General features: G+C 45.9%; 6 protein-coding genes across 6 annotated transcripts; 2 read left to right on the top strand and 4 right to left on the bottom strand.

Annotated features, from left to right (window-relative positions):
* Positions 1 to 108: 108 nt before the first annotated feature.
* Positions 109 to 3,618, bottom strand: HO173_009934 (uncharacterized protein; the record flags this gene model as incomplete). The annotated part of the gene is made up of 2 exons (XM_037311821.1): positions 109 to 3,113; positions 3,165 to 3,618. The coding sequence occupies 2 exons, from the start codon at positions 3,616 to 3,618 to the stop codon at positions 109 to 111; spliced, it is 3,459 nt and encodes a 1,152-aa protein (XP_037161283.1).
* Positions 3,619 to 4,121: 503 nt separating this feature from the next.
* HO173_009933 (uncharacterized protein) lies at positions 4,122 to 5,671 on the bottom strand (the record flags this gene model as incomplete). The annotated part of the gene is made up of 6 exons (XM_037311820.1): positions 4,122 to 4,325; positions 4,422 to 4,991; positions 5,078 to 5,118; positions 5,170 to 5,337; positions 5,435 to 5,500; positions 5,551 to 5,671. The coding sequence occupies 6 exons, from the start codon at positions 5,669 to 5,671 to the stop codon at positions 4,122 to 4,124; spliced, it is 1,170 nt and encodes a 389-aa protein (XP_037161282.1).
* Positions 5,672 to 6,579: 908 nt separating this feature from the next.
* On the top strand, positions 6,580 to 8,725 carry HO173_009932 (uncharacterized protein; the record flags this gene model as incomplete). The annotated part of the gene is made up of 3 exons (XM_037311819.1): positions 6,580 to 7,879; positions 7,933 to 8,350; positions 8,410 to 8,725. The coding sequence occupies 3 exons, from the start codon at positions 6,580 to 6,582 to the stop codon at positions 8,723 to 8,725; spliced, it is 2,034 nt and encodes a 677-aa protein (XP_037161281.1).
* A 368-nt stretch (positions 8,726 to 9,093) lies between these two features.
* Positions 9,094 to 10,987, bottom strand: HO173_009931 (uncharacterized protein; the record flags this gene model as incomplete). Its single annotated transcript, XM_037311818.1, has 6 exons — positions 9,094 to 9,191; positions 9,279 to 9,455; positions 9,586 to 10,146; positions 10,195 to 10,224; positions 10,369 to 10,681; positions 10,760 to 10,987. The coding sequence occupies 6 exons, from the start codon at positions 10,985 to 10,987 to the stop codon at positions 9,094 to 9,096; spliced, it is 1,407 nt and encodes a 468-aa protein (XP_037161280.1).
* Positions 10,988 to 11,330: 343 nt separating this feature from the next.
* HO173_009930 (uncharacterized protein) lies at positions 11,331 to 12,266 on the top strand (the record flags this gene model as incomplete). Its single annotated transcript, XM_037311817.1, has 3 exons — positions 11,331 to 11,399; positions 11,450 to 11,886; positions 11,948 to 12,266. The coding sequence occupies 3 exons, from the start codon at positions 11,331 to 11,333 to the stop codon at positions 12,264 to 12,266; spliced, it is 825 nt and encodes a 274-aa protein (XP_037161279.1).
* Positions 12,267 to 12,552: 286 nt separating this feature from the next.
* Positions 12,553 to 13,472, bottom strand: HO173_009929 (uncharacterized protein; the record flags this gene model as incomplete). The annotated part of the gene is made up of 2 exons (XM_037311816.1): positions 12,553 to 13,322; positions 13,376 to 13,472. 2 exons carry the CDS (start codon positions 13,470 to 13,472, stop codon positions 12,553 to 12,555), a joined length of 867 nt encoding a protein of 288 aa, XP_037161278.1.
* Positions 13,473 to 18,674: the final 5,202 nt, after the last annotated feature.

The following is an 18,674-nucleotide window of genomic DNA, read 5'->3' as shown; positions in this document are numbered from 1 at the left end:
GCGCCACTCATATGGACAAACAGAGTGTTGGATATCTATCCCAGCGTGTAGAACAATCATACCACCGGAAAAAATTGTTCAAAAAAAATCACACAATGGTATGAATGATTAATCGCCCATGACATTGTCATCTTCGACCTCATCCGCACCTGCCCTTGCAGTTTCTTCTTCAGCACTCTCCTCATCAGGATCCACAATCCGATCCTCCACGAGCTCCTTCTCCCTCAAATCTTCCTCCCCTCCCTCCTCCACTTGCCTTTCTTCCCCACTCTCCTCGTCTTCGTCCTCGATCTCCACAGGTTTGACCACCTTCTTCCCCCCTCTTTTCGCAGGAGCTCTCTTCTTGCCCTTCGGCTTCGGTCCCTCCAGATAGGCCAACACCTCTTTGAAATTGCTACCGAGCTTCCCCTTGTTGCGCTGTAGACGCTCTTTGATTTTGCCCTTGTTCGGACCTTCGTGATCGAGAATGCGACCAACAATCGCAAGCACCATCTTGCCCGCTATCTCACACAGCCGTTTCTCGGCAATCAAGGTATCCTGTTGAGCATGACTTGGGTCGTCTTCATCCTCGTCATCCGAGCTATCCTCTGGATCAGAGGCGAGATCATCGTCAGGCGCAGCTTCCAGTGTGCGGCGAGATTTCTTGGCGAAAGATTTCTCGAGGGCTGTGTAAGTCGACAAGATGAGAGATTCGGCGGACGTTGGAATATGTCGAATAAGAGACTGGATATCGTCGGCATTCTGGTAGTTGGGTGGGATTTGTACATGACGGAACGTAGCGAAAAGAGTGTAAAGATCGAGCAAGGTGCCGACAGCCGCCAGACGAACAGGGGAGGCAGCGGGGCGACTGTCGACGAGTGTTTCAAGGCTTTGAGCGAACAGAGCGATGTCGGGAAATTTTGGTACGGCGGTGCCCGAAGAAATGGCGGTTTGAAGCGAGCGTACGGTCCACATGGTGTAGAACAGCAGCGCCTTTGTGGCGCCAATTAATGTCTCGTCGGCTTCTTCACCAGCTCCGTTATCTAGCTCGGGATCACGGATCAATTCCATGAGAAGATCCAACGGGCTTGCGGTCGTCTGATGGCTTGCTTTCTTTTTCGATGCTAAACTTCCTTCCATATCCAACACAGCCACACAGTCGGAGATGCTGGCTAAGTTTGCTATCCGTCGAACGGTGCTGCAGAGTTCTGATAAGTTGTCGTCCTCCCGGGAACTCATTAATGCCCGCAAGGTACCAACCGTATCATCCCATAGATCCTGTACTTTGCTTTCCGTGACCTCTTCCAAATCCTCGAATCTACGAGCGTGGAGAAGAGCGGTGCTAGCTTCTGCAAGGACGCCTCGGTCCGTATGGGTGAGGAATTGTTTGTTGATGTCATCCAGAAGCGAAGCATATTTTGTTGAATCTTGACGTAGCTCTTGGAATATCTCTAAATTCAAGACCTGTCCCAGTCGTAGAACTGCGGAAGCTGTACCAGGGTTTGTACCAAATTTCTTTAGTAGTTGAGGCAACGCTTTGGCCAAATGTAGCGCAGTACTTTCTTGGATCCCTCGAGACTGTTCCTTCAGTGCTTTCGTCTTGTGGCCCTTTTTGTCGGTCTCAGCTTCAACAGCCTCGCTAAGTCTGGCTTTGACCGCCACATTAAGGATTTCGAGGAGAAGTATTGTTTCCTTCTCATTCAGCTTACAACGGGATTCTAATGTCGCATCGGCGCCTTTCGAGGGTTGATCCGTACTGGAGAGGTCGAAGAGGAGATACCCTGCCAAAACTTCCCATTCCCTTGCAATAGAGATACCATCACATATAGTGCGAGCTGCCAACGCATATCGAGAGTCCACACCGGTTGCGATCAGACCGCCGCCACCAGCGGCTTCACTCGATGCTGAATCCTGCTCATTATCTTCGGCGTCGTAAGATTGCAACGCCTCTGCAACGCATTTCAGCTTCAGCCAGCTTGATCTTGGTATGTCAAAGTCGTCTTCGACTTCTTCCCCAAGAATGTCAGCGAGACCTTCCTCGCCACCTAAGTCTTCGAATGTAGTTTCATACAAGTCGTTGATGTTCTCAGCAAAGAAGCCGGCGACCGCTTTACGAACGCGAGGCTCCGTGTCGAAAATCAGCCTCCCAACAATATCGATATCGTCTGGTTCTAATAGCCCAGTCTTCCGGATCATGTCTAGCAGCTCCACGGTAGATGCCCTGATGCTGACTTCTGAATCCCGAACGGCCATCTCGACTATTCGCGAGCGAAATTTCTCAGTGAACGTGCGGAGCCGAGGCGTGTTGTCCTTGTTCTTGAACAGCTTTCCAAGCTGCTTGACTACTTCTGCTCGGGTCGGCGTAGAAATGTCGGACAAGACCCATCCTAAATAGCGTAAATGCATGCCGTCGAAGTAAACATCTGGAAGTGTGGTGATCCAATTTCCCAAGGCCGTAACGCATTCAAGGCGTATTTTTGGGTCGACATCTCGATATCGGTGAATGAAGACAGCATCGAATAAATCTTTCATACTATCTAGCACCTGAGCGCGCCGTCTGTCTCCCTCTGCAATCTTTGCTTCCAAAGCCTTGACACGCTCCTTGTTCACGCTCTTCTTCTTTTGCTCGCCTTCCTTCTGCCTCATCGTCTTCGCTGCATTGTCGGCAATATCTGCTGCGACGGTACAAAGCGTACTTCCAATGGTGAGGGCTATGACAGTCGCAGTGTGCCGGAAAGGTCGAAGAGTGGAGGACGACATTGTGTGTACCCATACCTCGATGTTCTCAAGGATCGCCAAATCGCTGTACAAGAGGCCTGCTGCGTGGCAAGTCGAAATGAGGGTTACAAAGAAGCCGGACAATGTAGAGCGAAAGGCGGCGTTGCCCTTGGCCTTAGATATCAATGGATAATCTGCGGGTTTAAGTGCGTGGTATTCTTCCTGAATATCGCCGAGCTTGCTGGGAGCGTTGTCTTGGTCTTCAATATCGTGAACGTCAACCTCGCTATTGCATCCAGCACATTTTATGACAAAGTTGATCATGTCGCACATAGCTTCCGCGTTGTTCTGGTCCCATCGCGCAATCCAATCTGCCGCAACAGCATCTAAGGTGTGGCCTTGGGAGAAAACCTCGTCTATGACATTGTTAGCCTATGTACAGGATCTTGCATGGTCTGTCCACTAACAGTACAGTCCAGTGCCATTGTCTTCGGCATTTTTCACAGGACGCGCTCGTGGTTGTTTGAGTCTCGCAATTTTCTTGATCCCATTGATCGCTGGTCGCACGGCCAGACTTGTAGTCAAAGCAGGGCCTGTCCTCGGCTTCTTGGCGACAGACTTGCTGGGCGCCTTCTTCGGTCTCGGTGCCTTCCTCCTCCTTTCCTTCAGTTCTTCTTCGTCTGGGTCGCTTTCCTCGTCACTGTCTTCGTCCTCGGAATCGGTGTCGCTGGAGTCCGCCGCGTCCTGGGCTGGTGGATCTGCGCGCTTTCTCTTGCCGCTGTTCCCAGTGCTGACCTGGGAGATATTGGGATCTTTGTTGAGCAGGACGGGCTTCTGAGTTGCACGCCCGGATTTCCTGCGATTCACCGTGCTACTCATGTCAAGGCTTGTATCAGGTGTTGCAGGATCGGACAGCTCCATGCTTGATGATCTGACAGGCATCTAGCAATTTTGACTCTGGAAGGGGAAATGTACAAACAATCGCGTGCGCAGGATGGCGTGTCGATATTCCTTGGCGCGACTTTGCGCCTGAGATCCACTAGCAGCCCGCATCACATGACCTCAAATCTTCTACGGCCCGGCATTGGTGTCTTCCAGCTAGAGCATGATGTACAGTTAAGTTAGATACAATCCAATCCAATCCTTGAGGCTGAGCTCTTACTGTTACAACAGCCATTCTTTCAGGCGGCGCGTCCTTGGGCTCAACGAAAGATCGCGAGGTTTGAATACAAGTCGTCACTTTCCCAACAGCTAACTTACATGTTGGTTAACAAAGCGCTGCGATTTCCTATTGTACATTGTTATCCTTCCTGTCTGCCTCCGAAAAGCCACTAGTTCGCTAGTACTTTTGCATAAAGTAGCACACAAACAAGCACCCGCCGCATCACGGCCCGGAGGATGCTCCTCTTTGCCAAATGTCAGACCTAAAGAGGTCCGTTTGGATGTATCAGGACCTTCGTGTAGCCTTCAACTCTCTTGTCAAACTTCTCGTAAGCCTTGGGAGCCTCATCAATGCCGATCTCGTGCGAAACAACGAAGCTTGGGTCTGCTCGCCCAGAGATGATCATATCGCGCAAATATCGATTGTATTTCTTGACGTTGCATTGACCGGTGCCAATTGTAAGGCCCTGAAAATGTCCCTCGATTAACATCATGCAGGCACAGCCACTTTCCAAAAAAGAAAAGGAAAAAAGGAGCCCGAGAACAAACCAAGGTAGACTGACCTTCTCGAACAACTTGCCAAAACTCATTAACATCATTCCTTGAGAACTCTTCTCATCCACCGCCCCTGGATCACTAGGCACGTACAGCCCTGGTACACCTATGCCTCCAGTCGGCCTCGTTACTTTGATGCATTGCTCAAGCACTACATTCGGGACCTCTCCTGCCTCTTTCCCAGAACCTACAGCCTGATATCCCACCGCGTCTATTGATCTATCCACCATCTTCCCGTCATTCTTCCTTATAATCACATCCACCGCATCCTCACCCGCGCTGAAGTCAACAGGTGTGCAACCAGGTATTTTCTTTGCGGCAGCAAGGCGCTCTGGAACCTTGTCAACGACGTAGATTCTGGAAGCACCCCGAAGAAAGGCGCTGTAGGCCGCCATCAAGCCCACCGGCCCCGCACCGAAGACCGCGATCGCTTCTCCGGGCTTAAAATTTGAGAGTGTAATACCATGCCAACCCGTTGGAAAAATGTCCGCGAGAAGAGCGAACGAGGCTTCGTGCGCAGTGCCTGGAGGGAGAGGGAGGGCATTGAAGTCGGCGAAGGGGATGCGTAGGTATTGTGCCTATGGTAATTGACAGATCAGCGTCATCATCAAATTGTGCATACAGTTTGGAAAGCTGTAGCAGAACCTGAGCAGGGAAATTATACCTGACCTCCAGCATAAGGGCCCATTGCAACATACCCATAAGCTGATGACTTTAGATTAGTCAGAGGACCAAAAACGGTAAAGGAATGCGTACCTCCTCCAGCGAAACCAGGGTTGACACCGGTACAGAATGCGGTATTACCCTCTTCACAATTCAAGCAGCGGCCGTCAGCGACATTAAAGGGCAGGACCACCCTATCACCCTTCCTCAGTAGCGTTACACCGCTACCAACCTCTGAGATGATACCCATATTCTCATGTCCTAGAGAAACAAATCGCGCGGTTGTCAGCCAATTGGCTCGTAGACGGGTCTTCGATATCGAACAGCTATAGCGCTTTATGGAAGCCCACGATCCTACCGAAGATAAGGCCTGCCTCTGCAGCTGTTCGTCCTTGGTACATGTGCAGGTCTGAGCCGCAAATTGCTAGCACTGGATGTCAGTGTCCTGTTCCTGCTAGTATCGTGGACTCTTACCAGCTGTAGTTACTTTAATGATTGCATCGTCTGGATGTTCGATCTTTGGCAGGGGCACTTCTCGAACGCTGACTTGGAAGGGCTTCTCATAATGAACAGCCTTCATGGTGGTGGAAGACATATTGAGCTCTGGAACAATTGATCGAGTATGGGAAAAGGTTGCTTGTACGACTGTCTAGAGACGACATTCTTTCATCCGATCGAATATTTGCATGAAGGGCTGGTAATAATTTGTCTCCACATTGCGGGGAGGAATTGGCGGGGTAGAAGGCGAGGTATGACGTAGATCCTCAAGCCCGGCAATCATAAAAAGCTCTCGTCCGAAGAGGTGGAAAGAGAATACTAAACAGGGCGGCGTTTCGATGCTTCACTCATTGCTGGCACCATGGGAGAGCATGATGGATGGCTATTTCGCGGAGCCATCCGTGAGCTTGTTCGACATCTTGGAGCAAGCAGCATTATTCGAGCTGAGCCTCGACTTGAAATGAGAATCAAGTTGGAGCAGAAGAGGGCGATAATGCGAGAGATGAAGGTTGAAGAAGGAAGACAAACGAAGAAGCACCGGAGGTCTCGTGCTCTTCCAATCCAATCAATAAAGTAAGGTACTCCTCGTACTCTGTATGTTAACGTATGTACTGGTCAGATTTTCCTGGGACTTAAGGCTTGGCTCAGACTAGCGTATCTAACTAGCGCGGTCCTCTCCAAAACACGTGGATCGGTTTGACGCGTGAGAGAGGAATTGGGAATACTTACTGTACCATAACATTTTGAGTCTTAACGAAAATTAAATATTAATACCTAGTTGTTATTGGTTTCACCGGAGCTCAAAATTGGTGGTGCTCAGTCACACTGACTGACTTGACGCAAAACATAAGACACGTAATGTGATACTGATTCAAAACGCGTTATGTGTTTGTTGTTTTGTATTCATTGGTATTTCCTTCCACTCGATATCTTTTAAAAGAATAGAAGAAACGACTAGAGACTTCGATCAAGCCTTAGTGATACCTGGGAGTGGGCCTAGCAGCTATGTCTTCGCCTATCCCTCGAGGCTACCTGGACATCAATTCTGCATTGGGCCGAGTAAACGCTGAAGTCAGTCTGATGGGCGTGGTTACCGACTTCCTCACGCCCTGCATATCACGAGGCACCGATTGGATGTCTTCATTCTCAATAGTCGACTCGTCTTACGCTGGTGTCTGCGATAACGGCCTCAAAGTTCGCTTCTTCAGGCCATTGGCGAGCGAGATGCCTGCGATCAGGGGGACTGGCGATATAGTCCTTCTACGAGGTATCAAAATCAAGGAGTGGTGCGGAATGACCATAGGTCTGTCGACTCGGAGAACGTCTTGGGTGGTCTTTCCGGCAGATTCAATCCCAGCAAAACCACCATTAACTCCTGTGCAGCTCAAGAACATCAAAGAGGCTCGTGGTCTTGCTCCTGCTCTGTCTGAAATGCACTATGCCATCAGTCTTTGTAATTCCTGCAACAGAAGCACATTCACTGCCTCGTATTCTCCACCTACCGGATCAGCTTTAAAACCATTACTTGATACTCCATCGACCGTGCAGATAAGGGACAAGTTCTCCCTCGTCAAGGATGTGAAGGTTGATACATTCTATAATCTCGTCGGACAAGTTGTCAAGCTGTATCCAAGCAACGGGCGCGTCGAACTATACATCACAGATTACACGGCAAATTGCCTGCTCTGGAACTATCCAGAACCCGATGATGGAAATGGATCTGGCCGGGAAGGAGACGAGTACAACTATACCGCAGCCAACTTGGCGAACAATAAATGGAAGGGGCCTTATGGGAAAATGACCCTGACCGTGACTCTGTGGGACAACAACGCGCATTTTGGCCAGCAACACATCAAGGAGAATGACTTCGTTCACATTCGAAATGTGCACATCAAGTTCAGCAAGGACGCCAAAGTCGAAGGAAACCTCCATGCAGATAGGCGATATCCTGAACGCATTGATGTGACCGTACTGAAAAACAATGATGATGATGAACGCGTCAAAGATGTGCTCCGGCGCAAGCGGGACTACTGGAAGAAGTTCAACAACAAGGTGGAGGATTTTGCTCACCAGACCAAGGCACTTAAGCGGAAAGGCATGGAGGATGACAAACCTCTGTCAAAGCACCAGGCCAGGAAGAAGCGGAAGCAAGAGAGTAAGCAGCTCGGTAGGTCACAAAACCAGGGTGAGGAAGACCAGAGTGAGAAGGAAAACGACGTAAGAGAGGACAGAAATCGCCATTTCAAAAAGAAGCATACACTTGACCATCGCTCACCACCCCAAAAGCAAGAGCTGAACAGTAATGGTAAGCAGGGATTGGTTGGGCGAAAGATCTTGGCTGATGTACTGGCCAAGCAGTCAGATGCGCACACCATCTCATAGCCCCGCGGCCTGTGTCCTCTATTATCTCGCTTGATAAGCACGCTAACACCCCGCCGAACGGAGCACCATACACCTTACCCTTTCAGAACATCAACTCACGTGCTACAGTCCGTGTCATTGACTTCTTCCCCCCTAGTCTTGTTGATTTCGCCGTTCCTCGTCCGAGAGCCTCAGAGTACGCCATTCTATCCGAAGATGAATGCAGCGAAAGCGGTAGTGACCAGCAAAGTAACGACCTGGATGACAGATCTGAAGCGGAGGATGCACAGTGGGAATGGAGGTTTGGTTTGGTGCTGGAGGATGCCCTAGGCGCTAGACACCAGGAGAAAGTAAACATTGAAGTTTATGTAACCGGCCAAGATGCAGAGGGTCTACTGAAGCTTGAAGCAGAGGAGTGAGTATCTTTGCTACTCGCTTTCAACGCCATGGCTAAAATTTCATCCTCACTCCTAGCCTTCGCAAATCGCCCACCGCTCTAGATACCTTGCGTGAGAGATTGTTCCTCTTATGGGGTGATCTCGAAGAGCGAAAAACCCGCAATGCAACGGCTCTCAAGCAAGTCGATGGCAATTCGCCATCCCCCAGGAAGGTTGCAGCGCCGAGGATGAAACCGTTCCAATGCTGCCTCAAAGAATATGGCGTGAAGAAGAGAACGCAACGGATTACGGAGGAAAATGCCAGCGAGGGTGAAGATGAAAGTGGAGACGAACGTGGGCAAGACCGAGTTTGGGAGAGAAGATGGAGGATGTTTGGGTGCACCATTTCCTGAGCCGAGTCTTGAGTATGCGAGAGAAGATGAGGACCTTGCACGATTTCTTGATCTGAATGCCACTTCCAAGGGTCTTGATTTGATGGCTTAGCTATGGATCGTATTATACCCAATCTGATGAAGCTGCTATTCTCGCTACTATGACTGCTCCTCCATAGTGAAATATTAATGTGCCAGGAGGGCATGTTGTTCCCGTTAGCCATTATGTGATTTAAAAACGCTAATCCCACTACCATGACTGCTTCTTTTCAGTGAAAATGGAACCTGCCAGAAGCGCATACTATCTGGTTGCCGATATGTGACTTGAGAGCACATGTGTTTGTGTACCACACCGCGTCAAGTCGATATGACCGCCATCTGGCGGTATCCTACTTTCCTACTTTCAGAGTCTTGACAACGGCCCTATCGAGCCCATGCAACTCCCTCTCAAAGCGGCAATTCTCACCCCAACGACAATCCTTCTTTCCTACATTATGGCCCCAGGTTAGCACGCGGACTGCAATAATTGGAAATTTTTCAAAAAAGGTAAGGTTGAAGGAGACCGGGTACATACCTTCGACATCGTTGGGGCATCGATGCCCGTATATGCACTTCAGATCATCACACTCGCTACCAAATTTGCAAGGCGTCATACGACTTACATACTTGAGCGTCGCCATCTCGTTCTTGTTGGGTTTGTAGAAATGATCGTGGGTACATGGGTCGTAAGGACAATCACCTCGTAAAAAGTCTGGAGATCACCGAGTCAGCGTTCCCCTTCAGCATAGAACCGAAGTTCGAGATCAAATTCAGGGCGGTTGAAGGTGGAAGCGTCCAACTACCAATGATGACAATTATGCGAACTTCAGTGATCTACTTACGGACGTTACACATCTTGAGTTTTTTGATGCGCTTGACTTCATTTGGATCGTAGGACATGATAGTGTCGATCCGCTGGCCGTAGCGGTTGCGAAGCACTTGCTTGGTGACATTTGCAGTTGGCTGAGGCGTGGGGGGGGGTGAAGCCATTTGGGAAGGCGCCGTCATTGCGGCGGAAGCCCATGTGGGAGCCGCTGGATTCAGTGGCGCCGAGGGCGATGCGGAGATTGTACGTGCAATGCCCGGTTGATATGGTGACTGGTAGGGGGGTAATCCCGCTGTTAGCTGCACTTGAGGCGGTGGTAACCCCGGGGGCTGAGGATACTGTTGATTGTAAACGTTGATTTTTGTAGCACGGAACAGTCCCTCGAATCTTGTTGTACGATAGGTTGATTTCAGCTGGAATAGCTCTCTTTCAAATGGAACGCCTTCCAAAAGGGTAATCTGATCGCGAATTGGTTTATCAGGAACATCCTCCAGTAATCGAGCGTAGCCGTTATCGTGGGAACATCCAAAGAGAATGCGCCGGCAGTGAGAGTCGTAGAGATGAAGCTTGAAGATTTCTGGAGAATTGTGAGCCACTCGAGCTGACGATCGTAATTGGAACTCACCAGATATTTTGTCATCAGCACGGTCTTTACCTACAAGATGTCTGGATCAGTATCCCCTTTCGACACAACTACTGAGCCATTAAACTCCTAAAGAGCATGACACTCCCGAAATATGCATTGCAACCCGGATACATGCTCGAGTTTGAAAGAGAGTAGCTCAAAGGTTTGGCTTACCAACACCAACATCCACAAAGTCGAATAATTGCTTGCTTCCGGTAAATCCTCGCGCAAAGTCCTCAATCGCGGACGACGTAGTTAATATACCTGACCTTTTGCAGACATCGCCAAGGCCTTTCAGATTGGCATATATCCTTGTGACAATTTTAACGTCGGATGGTAAGTCTGTGTCGGTTTGGAAATGGTCCATGACCGCGTTCCAGAGCAGACCAGCGGCTTCTCGTCCCCCAGCCTCGCCAATTTGAACAAGTCTATCGTCAAAAATCATGCCATCACCATCTATTAGTACCAGGATAAAAGCATCCCGGTCCTGTGAATGGTCAGAATTGTTATCCTTTTCGGATTGCACCCCATGCTATATGCATCAGAGAATGGCATTCGCCCTTACCATGAGAGCTTTGTATTTACGCAGCTCGTCTCGCAACTGGATTTCTTGGAGCTGAACTTCACGATTAAAGTGAGATTCCCGGGCATGATCCAGCTTTTCTTGGTGAAAATCCTCAGTAAGTTCATCTAGACGGCGTAAAAGTTCCTCGATGAGAGCGTTTTTATGGTGTTCTGCGCCCTTCAAAAGGTCGTATCGCTGCCGAAGAGCGATGTTCCCCTCGGTGGCCATGTTGTGAAGCCGTCAAGAAAATGGGTGGCAGGCCCCTTAGATTAACGGAAAGAGATTGAGGAGATGAAGAGTACAAAGGCCGAGATTGATTGTGTGAAAGATGGCAAACCTTTTGAATGATTCAAGAGAGCGGGAGAGATGGTGTTGTGGAAGAAACAGGATACCTGCATAAATAGTTTCAGCGCGTACATAACGAGACGTGAATTTGATAGGGCTGGTGCTAGCTTCGCTTATGTAATCATCGAAAAAGAAATCGGCCCTTGCACGCCAATGAAGCGACCTTTTTTCTTCAATTTTGGACAGTTGCAAAAACAGCTTTTTGCTCCACATACCTTCCAACATCATGGGATACGCCTCTCTGGCTACAGTTGCGTTGCTCGCGTTACGATTCAGTGGCGCCTTTGCACAAGATGTACGCTTCTTGCCAGAAGCCACCTGGTCGCAAGCTAACTTCTCGGACAGGCAGATGAAGAAGTCGAAAACCCATCCACCTCCCCTAGCATAGCTGTCAAGATCTCGACGTCATTTCCCTCGTCGGAGATTTTCGGCATCAAGCTAGTCAACGGTCACCCGACCCAAGCTCTCCTCTCTTTTTCCAACCAAGAGCCAGAACCCGTCAGCGTCGCCTTCATTGGAGGCAGTCTTTGGACTACTGCATTTCCTCAACAGGGCCCACAAATTGTCCGTAACCTGACGACCACGAGGTACAATGTGGAGATTCCCGCTGGCCAGAGCGAGAGCATCAGCTACAGTTTTGCTACGGAGCTTCAGCCACAGGACTTGAAACTCAATCTGGCGGCTGTGGTCACCGATAGCGAAGGGACTCCATACACTCTGCCGGCGTTCAACGAGACCGTCAGCATTGTCGAGCCCGATACTAGCATCTTCGATCCACAAATGTTAGTATCACCTACCTGTTGTTTTGATACCTCGGGGATGTTCGACGCTGACATCTTGTAGCGTCTTTCTCTACCTATTCCTCGGTGCCGCCTTTGGAGGCACATGCTACTTCATATACAGCACCTGGATCAGCACCCTCTTCCCACAGAAGCGTCGCGGAGGAAAAGGCGGTGAACGGGCCAAGAAATCATCTGGCCAGTCGAAGAAAGTTGATCCCGCGGATCAGGTTTCTGTTGTGGGAGCCGATGGACCTGCGGTTACTTCTAGCGCGAAAGCGTATGATGAAAGCTGGATCCCTGCGCACCACATCAACAGGCCTCAGGCTCAGAAAATCAAGAGTAGTGGGAGACCCAAGAGCAGGAGCAAGCAGCCTGAATAGGATGTTTCTGTCTTGACCGAGCAACGACCTAGACTCCGCCCGAAGACTGCGGTATTTGAGAGGTCACAACATGGACCATCAGTGTACAAAATGTGTACGAGTTTGGCATGCTACGTATGGTAGAAAGGCTCCATGCTCTAGAGCTCGGTAGCGACGAAGATGTGTATTTTACTGCCTCTATGATTGGGAGACCGTTCCACCAGCTCAGCCCCAATAAATGCACACAAACTTAGCAATGCAATGCGTTTCGCTTCGGCGCCAGTTGCCAGCATGCTGTTCCTTTCCCCTATTCTCTCTTCCACTCCTCAAACTCCTCGTCGAGATGTTCCTTTAATCTTGAGAATTTATTCCCGAACACCTTGCCACATCTCCAACACTTCAAGTCGCGTTCCATATAGCGTTCCTTGCTCGGATGTCTTCTCCTGTCCTGTCTATCCAACGGAAAGTCTTCGACATCGATCAGGAAGGGCGTTGAGAAGCTGTTGTAATGCTTCTTATGTTTCATACATTCGCTATGCCTGTCGACGGATAGGATGTGGATGTGCAGGTGATTCATGCTAGGACCGACATGTATACCGGAGATGACTGACTGTGACCAATCACGTCCGATGGGCAGATGTCGGGATTCGCCATCGCTGTCTCCGTCTAAAGCATCAATAGCTTTCTGGCGCTTTTGATCAAGAGCGGAATACTTGCTGTAGCGTCGGTGCAATTCTTTCGCTGCCAGTCTTCGTAGCTTCTGCACCTCGGCTTGCACGTCTTTCAAGAAGTCCAGATCCCTAAAAGCTTCAAAAGGGTGCAGCAGCTGTTTTGAAGCGTCGCGTGGTAGGAGCAGAATGTGAACGGAGGATTTAGGAAAGAGGTCATTGATTACGACCCATTTCTCATCATGGTATATAACCCTTGAAGTAGGGAAGGAAGCAGGGGAAGCAATATAGGCGCCTAGACCGTCGCGGCCCAGGAAGGTTGTTGTTCGAGCTGGGTCAGAGTGAGGAGTGTCCAACGGGGGCACTTTCTTTGAAGGAGGAGGTTTTTTGGGAGACATAAGGTCACTGACTGCAAACACAGGTCAGCAGAAGGTACGTAAAGCGAGGATCTGGGGGGAGTACATGCGTTCCGTTCGGGAAGTGTGCCTTTTGGGGGGACTGTTGTGCTTGCGATCTCCTCTCCCGTAGTCGCATCTTGGTTCTGGGCCGGCTGTGTCATCTTCCTCGATCCCGTGGAGCTCAGGTACCGTGAAGATGACTGGGAGGGAGGGACACTGGGATTCAAAGTCAACAATGACGCATGTAAGACTATTGGTTTGAGGGTTGCAAAGTACCTGAGTACCTAGGTCCGATTTCAAGAGCGGAAACCTCCGCGCAGCCTTGTTCAAACGGGCTTAGCTCAAATCCCAAGTTGACCAATCAGACTCACCCAGTTTTATTGGAAAGCTTGCTTTCTCAATGCTCAAGACTTGAAATCCCAAATGGCTTCTACGCTAAGAGGCTAGTGACCAATCAGATCCTCGAATTCCTCGATTTCTAGTCTAAAACACACCTTATTTCTTCATTTTCGTTCTAAACACGGGTACGTCCAAAAGAGGAAGCACCATAAGGCTGAACCTCGAACATCAACTTTATCAATTTATTCTATTTAATTCCTTTAACGTTACGTAATAAATGATAATAAAGTAAATTTATAGAGTTATAGAGTTAATTATACGCTTTCAAATAAAGTAGCGAAGACGAAATTTGATAAAGTATTCGTAAAAAATATACTAAAAACTAAGATTTTTATTCAAATTATCGAGCTTGCGAGAAGAGCCCCTCCGGCAGGAGCCCTCGGAGAGCCCTCGGAGAGCCCCCGGAGGGTCAGGGGGGTTTCAGGGGGTCTCCCCCTGAGTATATCAACTATCTCTCTCGATTCTCAGGGTTAGACCCCTTAAAATCCCTTAAACCCTTCGGAGCTCTTTAAGGGCTCTCCGTCTCCGAGGGCTTCTATCGGAGGGGCTGTCAAAGCAAGCTCGAAATCAATCAAATATCACTAAAATAATCAAATTTCGAGCTTGCTTTGACAGCCCCTCCGATAGAAGCCCTCGGAGACGGAGAGCCAAAGCCGAGGGGTTTTAGGGGGTCTCCCTGAAATTAAACATTCAAAAACCAGTACTCGGCAAGCTTTTCACTACTGGGAAGCCCGCGCCCCAGCACATATTTTCTCACCGTCCTAGCCCATAGCCAGATTGTGGCCCTGCACCATGAAGCATCTAGTCGGGTTAGAATACTCAAGTCGACTTCCTCAGACACCCTGCTGCATTCCAGGGAATCACAGGATAATCTTAGTGAGCAACGAGAGATCTAATTGTCGGCCTCGTTTTTCAATTTCAACATCATCACATCTAGCGACTCCGCGCCCGCGGTTTTGTCCAAGTTTGACGTTCAAAAGAAGGATTTTCTATTCTCAAGATCTTAGACTAGGTACCATTTTTCCTGACCATTTTTCCGACAACTCCTGACAATGACGTTGAAAACAAAAAACGAAGCCGATACGAGTAGTAGATCAATCGTTCTGAGGCGTGCAAAACTGATTGCTGTCCACGCCTTTTCGCCGTTGGGGGAATGCCTAGATTGGAAATTACATAACAATTGTTGAGTCTCAGGTTGCTCTCATTGGAAGCTGCATTTCCCTCAGAGCGAGGTATCTTGATTAGCTCTAGACTGGAACTTTACGATAACGGATGCTCCGTACGAGCTGGCCTTCTTTTGTTCTTCTTGCAAACAGATAGATGAGGTTTGTAGTCTCCAGTCATTGGGTTTCATCATGTTTCTGGAGAGCGAGTTGCAGGTGCCCAGCTCCTGCCATGGGCAATCCGTCTCGAAGATACCATGAGACGGATGCCGAATTTTTATTGCCACATTGGCCAAGTTCTAGCGTTGGGTCTCAATTCATGCCCTACTCAAAATGTCATGGTTCATTTCTAATCTCGTTCTCTTATTTAAATGTTCACTAACCGTGCCTGACAGCGCTCCAGCGCATTTCCATCTTGACGAACAACATGTCGGCATTATAGCCTTGATGGGCTTGGTCATCCAATTGTTTGGATACAAGTTTAATAAGTTATGTACACAGTCGAGTAGCGAAGCATCAGAATCCGGGTGCAACAAAACCCAATTGTATGACGCTGTACATTTCTCAACACTTTTTTCCTACTAAGAAGATGGACCCGGGTCCGGATCGTTGTACCCCATGTAACAATCTTTCCCAAACATAGCCTTGTAATAGGTGTTTCCCTCCTCGATACCATTCAGGAGGACCCAAGGAGCTAATTCCTGATAGCATTCGGAATTACTGGTCTTACTATCAGGTGGCCCCTTGAACCACCCTCTGCCCCCGCATACACTGCCATTCCAGCTGTTGGAAAAGCTCCCGCACCCATAGTCATTGAGACAGGTGGTCAAATCGAGCTTACTGAGCGCCGGGCTACCCCCTGAGGACTGTTCGGTTACAGTGTTTTGGTTTTGCAGGAGGGCGCTAGGGTCTGTGTAAGAGATGCAGCCGGGACCAGTGTTCAGCATGTCGTCACGCTGTGCGAGATTTCTTTCTGGAAGACGGATGCCCATGGACGCTGCAGCAAGTGCGAACAGGATAAGAAGCATGTGACGCATGACGGATGTTCTAGCACAAGGTCAAACGTCAGTCAAGCTCGTCAGGTACTGAGACGGGAACGGACTCCAAGAACTCCTCGATCTATATTGCAGCTCAAGGTTGGGATAGAGCAATAGCTCTGTCACCTTCGTGAGTGTCTTTTCTGCTGTGTGACACGACAACCCGTACTGGGATATTTTTTGCTTTGCTTCCTCCAAACCGTACACGTTCAAACGGAAGAAAGGGGGGAGGAAGTTATTTGTTTTTTTTTTTTTTTTTTTTTTTTTTTTTTTTTTTTTTTTTTTTATTTTTTTTTTTTTTTTCTATGGGGTTTGGGCCCCGAAACTAAATTAACAAATTGTTTTGATTTTTTTTTTTTTGTTTTTTTTTTTTTTTTTTTTTTTTTTTTTTTTTTTTTTTTTTTTTTTTTTTTTGTTTGGGGGGGTTGGGGGGGGGGTTTGGGTACCTGTTTTTTTTTTTTTTTTTTTTTTTTTTTTTGTCTTTTTGTTTTTTTTTTTTTTTTTTTTAATAAAATATTATTATGGGGATTTTTTTTTTTTTTTTTTTTTGGGTTTTTTTTTGTCAATTTTTTTTTGTTTTTTTTTTTTTTTTTGTTGTTCTATTTTTTTTGTTTTGTTTTTAAGGGGGTTGGGTTTGGGGGGGGGGGCGGGCGCGGCGCCGGCCGGGCAGGGGGGTTGTGGGTGAAAAGAAGTGGGTTTAAATTAAGCCACTCTTTTTGTCGGCTATAAAAAACCCCAAAAGGGGGATTAGGGGGGTGTGGGGTGTTTTTAAAAGATTATATTTTTAAAAATGTTTAAAAATGGTAAAAAAAAATAATAGTTATTATTTAATTCAATAAGGGGGGGGGGGGGGGGGGGGTTTTTTGGTTTTTTTTTTTTTTTTCGGCAAAAAGGGGAAGAGGGGTTTTGGGGGTGTAGGGGGGGGGGGGAGGGGGGGGGGAGGGAAGAAAAAAAAAGAAGAGTGTGGGGGGGGGGGGGGGGGGGGGAGTTTTTTGGGTTTGGGGGGGGGGGGTTTCCGGGGTTTCTTATTAATTAAAATAAATTAAATAAAAAAAAAAAAAAAGAACCAACAAACAACCCATTTTTACTTTTTTCAAAAAAAAAAAAAAAAAATTTTTTTTTTTTTTTAAAATTATTAAAAAAAAATATAAAAAAAGTTTTTTTTAAAAAAAAAAGGTTTAGCATAGTATTGCATCCAAAGAAAAGAATAAAATAAAGCCACTATTCCTGAAGTTTTCTGTAAGCGTATATACTTCTAAGAAAGTATAAACTCTCGAGAAAGTATAAACTTCTAAGAAAGCATAAACTTCTTCGCCGAGAAAGTATAGATTCTAAAGCTTTCTATAAGAGGTATATATCTTTAGAAAAGCTTCTAGCGGCGATATTAAGTAGTTTACTATTCTAGTAATAAGAGAATAATAAGATCTAGGAGGTAGTCTATACGAGTAACGAATTTCTTGAGATAATCTTCGTGAAATATATATCTAATTTTTTAGCTATTGAGTTGTATAAGTGTAAAGAATCTTCTATAGAATTTATTATATCTACTTATTCGAAACGAATCTCTTTAGCGGGCTTTTAGCTTTTCTATATTCTTTTAATATAATATAATTAAATCGCTAATATAATATATAACTTACTTAATTTTCTTATTATATTAAGAAACTATATTCTTCTTCTACTAATTTAAATATTACTTAATTATATTATAAAGATTTATCTAATAAATAAAATATTAATATATAATTTAAGTATAGCTAGTAGAATTCTTTAGCTCTATAATCTAAGTAGGAATATTATATTTAAAAAGTATACGTAAGGTAGATATACTAGTAGAAGCTTCTTATAGTAGTCCGAAGAGGATACTAATAGAAGAGATTTCTAGATATTTAATAACTTATATATTAATTAAATCTTTAGTCTTTAGTAGACGCTGATCTTATTTTAATTTAGTATAAAGGGAATCCTTATAAAGTACTACTTTTAGTAGTTTATTATAGATTTCGATTATTCTTATACTCTTAAAAGTATTAGAAGAACTATATATAATAATAATATCTTTAAATCTTAAGAATTCTTTTAACTTATTATTAAAGAAATATTAATCGCGATTAAGATAATAGATATAAGGCTTTCTATATATAGTAAAGAATAATTTAAGATATTAGATAACGTTCTCTATATTAGTAGAGATAATAATAAAGAAAATTATAAATTTACTTATATAGTAGACTTTTATAAGTATAAAAGTAGATTTTACTTTAATAATTTTAAGTAGATTTATAAAATCTATTTTTATAAATTGAAAAGGATATATAATTTTGATAGAATATAAAGGCTGAGATCTAATAGCCGATTTATACTTAGCACACTTAAGATACCTAGTAATATATTTCTTAATATTTTATACTTTCCTAGGTTAGTAGTAGTTATATAATCTTGCTAGGGTATTAGTCTTAGTCTAATAACCGCTTTTATTATAAACTTTCTAAAGTATTATAAATATCTTTTCTTTCGATATATAAGATAAGTATATATCTTCTCGAAAGATCTATAGAATATATTATATTACTCGATATTTAAAAGCTTTTTAAAGTAATATAATAATAAGAATCGAAGATTCTATAATAAGAAATTCGTAGATTTTATCGAATTAGATACTATTATGATAAGCTTTAATCTAAATCTTAACGTTCTTATTAATCTTATTAAAGGCTTTTATAGATAATTTTATAATTTTTATAATAAAAAATAGCTTTTAGTA

This window comes from Letharia columbiana (genome assembly GCF_014066305.1).
Source record: "Letharia columbiana isolate WasteWater2 chromosome Unknown Sc0000044_s0, whole genome shotgun sequence".
In the NCBI taxonomy this organism is placed as follows: domain Eukaryota; kingdom Fungi; phylum Ascomycota; class Lecanoromycetes; order Lecanorales; family Parmeliaceae; genus Letharia; species Letharia columbiana.
Note: the sequence above shows the minus strand (reverse complement) of the source record. Positions and strands in the feature narration are given on the sequence as shown.